Here is a 7813-nt window from a genome sequence, read left to right as displayed (position 1 = left end):
AAATAAAAACACATACAGCTGGCACAGCTGGCAAAGGGATGCCATGTGGATTCTCTCTAGATGCAGTCCTTAGGAGTTTGGGTGAAGGATGGAATAGGCCCCACCACGTGGCTACAACAGCAGGAACAGCAGAAGCAGCAGGAACAGCATCTCACACAGACAAGGACAGGAGCAAGAGCAGGGAGGCAGGAAAATGCCTCCCCTTAAGCAGGCTTGCTGGAGAGGAAGTGGGGGTGGAATAGACTTTGGCCCGAGGACCCCTCCCCCTGGGAGGGGGAACCAAGCTCTCTGCCCACCTCAGTCAGGCTTCTTTGTCCACCTGGGGGCTAGGTTCTTTTCAGCCCAACCCCTCCTGGGCTGGGTATAACCCACATCAAATTTGATCTTGAGTGTCTCCAGGGACAGGGCCTCAACCACATTCCTGGCAACCTGTTCCAGTATTTTACCACTCTCATTGTAAAGAACTACTTCCTTAGGTCCAGCCTAAACCTACCCTGCTCCAGTTTAAAACCACTGCCCTTCATCCTATCAGTACAAGTCCCTTCACATACTGAAATGTAGTTAAAAGATCTCAGTGGAGCCTTCTCTTCTTTCGGCTGAGCAGCCCCAATGCTTTCAGCCTGTCTTCATAGAAGTGGTGCTTGTCCAGGTCCATCTCTAGAGCCTTTCTTCAACCAACACTGCTCCCCAGCTTAGTGTCCTTTACCTATGCACCTCCTCTCTTTACACACTTGTTTTAACTGTCATTCACATCTGTGTCTGCAAGCATCCAACCACAGACCATCCTCACACAACGTGTAGAACATTGCCTGGAGCTGGGAAAGTCCAGAATTCCCCACCAGAACTTCTCACTTGCCCTTTTTGTGTCTTACCTTATACACTCCACTGATTCTGGTCTTGATTTTAGATCCTGGTCTTTAGCAGCCACTCCAAAATGGATGGGGAACAATCCTCCAAGAATAATGTCTCCCTTCTTCTGTGCCCGTTGGTTCGGCCCGTAGGCAGCAGCAGTCCAGGGGAACAGCAAAAGGATGAGGCTGAGGCAGCAGCAGCTATACAAAGTCATTGTTCCTCTTTTCACCGGGGGTTAGAGGATGCAGAATTGGAAAAGGTGATGTGAGAAAGCAAATGCTGCAGTGCTGAAGCTTTTCCTTTCCTTAGTACAGCACAGAGAAGGTTGGGGCCACATGGCTGCAGGGAGATAAGCCACAAGATGGGAGCCACAGCGCTGATATTTCTCCCTCTCTCTTCTCCATTGCAACCCAACAATTCAGCAGTCCTCTCTCTGTAACCATTATGGAGAGCCCATCTCTGAGAACTGTAAGAGAAAGACATGAAAGTGAGAGCAGCTATACACCAGAGCCTCCTGCTTCTTTGGTGGTTCTGCTTTGCCAGATCAACCCCTCAGTGTGCCCCCAGGGCTCAACAGCCCTCCTGGTACCACACAGTAGTATCACAGTATCACACAGTATAACTAAGGCTGGAAATGACCTCGAGGATCATCTAGTCCAACCTATCAACACCAACACTGACAGTAAGCCAAGCACTCCAGTAAAGCCAACCACAGCTCCTCATTTTCTGTCACACCTGTGGGGTAGCTTACTAAATCCTCCCATGGTTCTGCATGACTGCTCCCAAGAAACCCTTAGCCTGGAGAAGAGGAGGCTCAGGGGAGACCTTCTTGCTGCCTACAACTACCTGAAGGGAGGTTGTAGCCAGGTGGGGGTTGGTCTCTTCTCCCAGGCAACCAGCACCAGAATAAGAAGACACAGTCTCAAGCTGTGCCAGGGGAGGTTTAGGCTGGAGGTGAGGAGAAAGTTCTTCCCAGAGAGAGTTGTTGGCCATTGGGATGTGCTGCCCAGGGAGGTGGTGGAGTCACCATCCCTGGAGGTGTTCAAAGAGTTAGTCATGAGGTGTTGGGTGACAGGTTGGACTTGATGATCTCTGAGGTCTTTTCCAACCTTATTGATTCTATGATTCTGTGACTGGTACCTCTGACATTGCCCTGTGGCCCTTTGCCAGCAGAGTGACAGAACTTGAGCCAGAGCTAGGGGTAGGAGGTCACAGAGCAATGCAGCAAAGGCTTTGGGTTCACATTTTTATTAGCAGATGAACAGAGGTTCTTGCTTCATCAGGGTCCAACAGGAAGGAAGGGAACACTTCAGCTAGGGAAAGGTCATCTTAGTATCATTCAGGGTTGGAAGGGACCACAAGGATCATCTAGTTCCAACCCCCCTGCCATGGGCAGGGACACCCCACACCAGATCAGCCTGGCCACAGCCTCATCCAGCCTGGCCTTAAACACCTCCAGGGACAGGGCCTCAACCACCTCCCTGGACAACCCATTCCAGCCCCTCTTCCTTCCACCACTCATGGAATCAGAAAAGATATGGAAAAAACCCTATCAGACATATTCTAGGCTGATGCTCTCTCTCTCCACCTGGCTGAGACTAAGTCTGCCAGGTCCTGTGTGATGAATTACTGAATGGCAAACACTTACTGCAGCCAGCTGCAGACACTTCCATGGAACCATAGAATCCTTTCAGCTGGAAAGGACCCTTAAGACTACCAAGTTCAACCATGCTCTAACTCTGTGAAGTCTGGCTGCTAAACCATGTCCCTTGACAACACATTTCTGCATCTTTGAAACACCCTCAGGAATGAGGATTCAACCATCAGCCTGGGGAGCCTATTCCAAGTGTCTGACAACATAACCAATCTGAATCTCTGCTGGTGCAACCTGAGGCCATTTCCTCTCACCTCTATCTTGTTACTAAGGAGCAGAGACCAACACCCACCTTGCTGCAACCTCCTCTTTATTCTGTCCTGGTTGCTGTCTGCTGCTCTATGGAGGTATCTACAAGCACTGACAGAACGGGTGCCTGGTCTTGTGACAGGAAGAGAGATGTAGTCTGCCAGCTGAGAAGAGTGCTTTAAAGCATGACCCACTGCCTTGACACATGTCTAGCTTTTCTGTGCCTACAGCCAGACAGATGGTGCAGCAAGCTCAGTGCTTTAGCAGAGCATCACAGTTACTGCAGAAGAGGAAGTCAAGTGTATCATGCATGCCATCTGCATCTGCTCACAGCCCACTCCCTACCCCAGTGTAAGAACTATGTAGGAAAGTTTCCACCCACATGGAGAAGCATGCCTGCCCTTGTTCACAAGAACTGCTCAGATCAGGTAGTAAGCAGACACATCACAGAATCAGTTCTAGTATTGTCAGTCTGTGCCTTGCTGTTGCCTTTCTGAGGATGCTCTTCCAGTGCTGAAGGAAATAACAGCATGAGATCCCTGAGAAAAAGCAGCCTGTCCTGCAGCTGAGCCACTTCCCTGTTTCACAGCTGCTCTTCAAACACATTTAAAGGTGCTCTGAGGCCTGCAAAATAGTTCATGAGTGACTGGGTCTGACAAGTAAGGTCCATCACATGAGCTCTGGCTTCAGCCAGTCTTCACATCCCAGTATCATAGTATCACAGTATCTCAGTATCAGTCAGGGTTGGAAGGGACCACAAGGATCATCTAGTTCCAACCCCCCTGCCATGGGCAGGGACACCCCACACTACATCAGCCTGGCCACAGCCTCACCCAGCCTGGTCTTGAACACCTCCAGGGACAGGGCCTCAACCACCTCCCTGGACAACCCATTCCAGGACTTCACCACTCTCATGGGGAAGAACTTCCTCCTCACCTCCAGCCTCAATCTCCCCACCTCCAGCTTCATTCCATTCCCCATAGTCCTATCACTCCCTGAGATCCTGAGCAGTCCCTCCCCAGCCTTCCTGGAGCCCCCTTCAGATACTGGAAGGCCACAATGAGGTCACCTGGGAGCCTTCTCTTCTCCAGACTGAACAGCCCCAACTCCTTCAGTCTCCTCACAGGAGAGGTGCTCCAGCCCTCTGCTCATCCTCCTGGCCCTTCTCTGGACACCTTCCAGCACCTCCACATCCCTCTTGCAATAGGGGCTCCAGAACTGGAGGCAGTACTCCAGGTGGGGTCTCAGCAGAGCTGAGCAGAGGGGAAGAATCACCTCCCTTGCCCTACTGGCCACACTTCACTTGCTGCAGCCCAGGATCTGATTGGCTTTGTGGGCTGCAAGTGCACACTGAGAGCTCCTGGTGAGCTTCTCCTCCACCAGCACCCCCAAGTCTCTCTCCTCAGGGCTGCTTTCCAGCCAGTCCCTGCCCAGCCTGGATTTGTGCCTGGGAGTGCCCTGACCCAGCTGCAGGACCCTGCACTTGCTCTTATTGAACTTCATGAGGTTGGCTTGTGCCCACCTCTCCAGCCTGTCCAGGTCCCTCTGGATGGATCCCTTCCCTCCAGCTGTCTGCTGCACCACACAGCTTGGTGTCATCAGCAAACCTGCTGAGGGTGCACTCAATGCCACTGTCCATGGCACCCACAAAGATGTTGAACAAGCCTGGTCCCAGGACTGATCCCTGAGGGACTCTGCTTGTCCCTGGCCTCCACTGGGACATGGAGCCATTGACAGCCACTCTTTGGGTGCAGCCATCAAGCCAGTTCCTTATCCATCTAGTGGTCACCCATCACACCCATGTGTCACCAGCCTGGAGACCAGGATGTGGTGTGGGACAGTGTGGAAGGCTGTGCTCAGCTCCAGCAGAGCTGGGTGCTCTACCTTTGGTGAAGCTGAGTGCACTTGTCTCCTTGCCTGCTTCATTCATCTCTCTGATGAGATGCATAAACACCCTTTCTGTCTGGCACAGGCATGAGAAGCTGTGCTGAGCCATTGTGAGTTGAACAAAATATTTCTACACTCATCTTGATTAGCTTCAATAGGGAAAAAAGGCCTCTGAGATTCAACCATTATCTAACTCTACCAAGGCTGGTGCTAAACTATGTGCCTCAGCACCACATCTCTGCCTCTTCAAAACACAGCCAAGGATGGGCACTTAACCACCTCCCAGGGGAAACCTATTTCAGTGTTTGAGAACCCTTTCAGGAAAAAAGCTTCTTCTAATGTCCAACCTAAATCTCCCCTGGTACAACTTGAGGCCATTTCCTCTCATCCTACCCCTTGTTACTTAGCTATAATCTCCTCAGCCTCTCTTCCCTCAGCTGCTCCCCACAAGACCTGCTCTCATTCCAGAATGAGCAGTCACAAGAAAGCCCTCAACAGGAGGCCAAACCTGGGTCCTCCCTGGACAAGCCAGCAAGAAATAGCAGCCAAAAAAATAAGTAACATGCTCTCCTGGCTAGCAAAGTGGGGTTGAAAACTAGGAAGCAGTGTGGCAGTATTATTAGCAAAGGCAATTTAAACATTCTTGTGGCCAGTGCTGCCTCAGATGCACCTAGCCCAGCCTAGCATGGGAAAGCAGCTCAGAAGGCCAGCAGAGGCATTGCATATCTGGGAGTAATTTCATGGTTAGGAAGACTGCCACAGTTTAAATCAAGAGAGGCTATGATGGAAAGGAAGAGGAGAAAAGATCAGAAATGCTGAACAGAGATGGAGCCTGATGTGGCCAGCAAGAGCTCATGGGTGAAGTTTTTAACCAAAGACAAAAAAAGAGCAACCTGGAGCTTTATCCAGAGGTCACTTCTTGTGGGAAGCCCTCTGCCCACATCTGCTAGGGAACAAAGGGAGCAGAGCAGTTGGAATAGGGGAGAGCATTCTTGTTTAAATGCCACCAGGTTTGAGGATAGTATGGGAAAAAGTGATTGTCCCCAAGTGCTTGGCACTGAAGAGGCCACACCTTGAATTCTGGGCTCACTTTTCACAGTATCACAGTATCACAGTATCACTAAGGGTGGAAGAGACCTCGAGGATCATCAAGTCCAACCTATCAACACAGACCCCATGACTAGACCATGGCACCAAGTGCCACATCCAATCCCCTCTTGAACACCTCCAGGGTCGATGACTCCACCACCTCCCTGGGCAGCACATTCCCATGGCCAATCTCTCTTTCTATGAAGAATTTCTTCCTAACATCCAGCGTAAACCTCCCCTGGCACAGCTTGAGACTGTGTCCTCTTGTTCTGGTGCTGCTTGCCTGGGAGAAGAGACCAACCCCCATCTGGCTACAACCTCCCTTCAGGGAGTTGTAGAGAACAATAAGGTCTGCCCTGAGCCTCCTCTTCTCCAGGCTAAGCAACCCCAGCTCCCTCAGCCTCTCCTCACAGGGCTGTGCTCCAGACCCCTCCCCAGCCTTGTTGCATTACCCTAGACATGTGCCTGGAGACTCAGAGGAGCCCTGATTGCTCTCTATGACTATATGAAAGGAGGTTGTAATGAGCTGGGTGTTTGCCTCTTCTTTCAAGTAAATAGCAATGAGATAAGATGAAATGGCCTCAAGTTGCATCATGGGAGGTTTAGATTGGCTATTAGGAAAAACTTCTTCACCAAAAGAGTGGTCAGGCATTGGAACAGGCTGCCCAGAGAGGTGGTGGAGTCACCATCATTGGAGGTGTTCAGGAGGAGACTTGACAGAGTGCTTGGTGCCATGGGTTAGTTGATTAGGTGGTGTTGGATGATAGGTTGGACTTGATGATCTTGAAGGTCTCTTCCAACCTGGTTTATTCTATTCTATTCTGTTCTATCTATCACACACATTCAGTGTCTTCCTCTTTATAATCCCCTAATTAGGGGTTTGAATTTGCCTCCCCTTTTTCTCTCCTTTTTTTTTTTTCAGATGAAACAAACAGAATTTTTTGTTGGTTTTTTTTAGTGTTTCTTGCCATAAAAAATGCTTTTCTGAGCTCTGATTATTCCTGTTTCATTCCCCTGGCCTTTCTCCAGCATGTCTCCACTTCTAATGTAGAGCAGTGCCCAGAAATGGACACAGCATCCTTGTTGGGCCCTCACAAGCACCGAGCAGTGCGGTAAGTTCCTTTGTGTGTGTCTTGCAAGCATCCAGCCCTGTTCATGCCCCTCAGTGGGGCACTTGTCTGGTTTTTGAACAGCACAATATTACAGTATCACAGTATCACAGTATCACCAAGGTTGGAAGAGACCTCAATGATCATCGAGTCCAACCTGTCACCACAGATCTCATGACCAGACCATGGCACCAAGTGCCACATCCAATCCCCTCTTGAATACCTCCAGGGATGGGGACTCCACCACCTCCCTGGGCAGCACATTCCAATCGCGAATGACTCTCTCTGGGAAGAACTTTCTCCTCACCTCCAGCCTAAACTTCCCCTGGCACAGCTTGAGACTGTGTCCTCTTGTTCTGGTGCTGCTTGCCTGGGAGAAGAGACCAACCCCTTCCTGGCTACAGCCTACCTTCAGGTAGTTGTAGAGGGCAATGAGGTCACCCCTGAGCCTCCTCTTCTCCAGGCTAAGCAACCCCAGCTCCCTCAGCCTCTCCTCACAGGGCTGTGCTCAAGGCCTCTCCCCAGCCTTGTTGCCCTTCTCTGGACACCTTCAAGTGTTTCAATGTCCTTCCTAAACTGAGGAGCCCAGAACTGGACACAGGACTCAAGGTGTGGCCTAACCAATGCAGAGTACAGGGGCACAATGACTTCCCTGCTCCTCCTGGCCACACTGTTCTTAATGCAGGCTCTCAGGACCTTTTTAAAGCCAAGAGCTGGGAATGACTCCTGATCCTATCCACAGCAACTGGGCTGTCCCAAACTCCAAACAATTCTGGACTTCCACATAGCTTATTAAGAGATTTTCCCACTTCTGAGAGGACAGGATGTCCCATGGGCAGCACAGCCTGAAAGTAAGATTGCCCTGGTACCACAATGTTAGAATGGAATAGAATGGAATGGAATGGAATGGAATGGAATGGAATGGAATGGAATGGAATGGAATGGAATAGAATAGAATAGAATAGAATAGAAT

General features: G+C 50.4%; 1 protein-coding gene across 1 annotated transcript in view; it reads right to left on the bottom strand.

Moving 5' to 3' along the window:
* CASR (calcium sensing receptor) overlaps positions 1–1092 on the bottom strand; it is a 57613-nt gene extending 56521 nt beyond the window's left edge. The window contains exon 1 of the mRNA XM_068166022.1: positions 873–1092. Within this exon, the coding sequence (XP_068022123.1) occupies positions 873–1066 (194 nt within the window). The 5' untranslated portion in view covers positions 1067–1092. The remainder of the gene's footprint in view (positions 1–872) is intronic.
* Positions 1093–7813: the final 6721 nt, after the last annotated feature.

Source organism: Melanerpes formicivorus, unplaced genomic scaffold, assembly GCF_026170545.1.
Source record: "Melanerpes formicivorus ecotype bairdi unplaced genomic scaffold, bMelFor1.0.p_v2 SCAF_96, whole genome shotgun sequence".
NCBI lineage: Eukaryota > Metazoa > Chordata > Aves > Piciformes > Picidae > Melanerpes > Melanerpes formicivorus.
The sequence above is the reverse complement of the archived record's forward strand: the minus strand, read 5'-3'. Positions and strand labels throughout refer to the sequence as shown.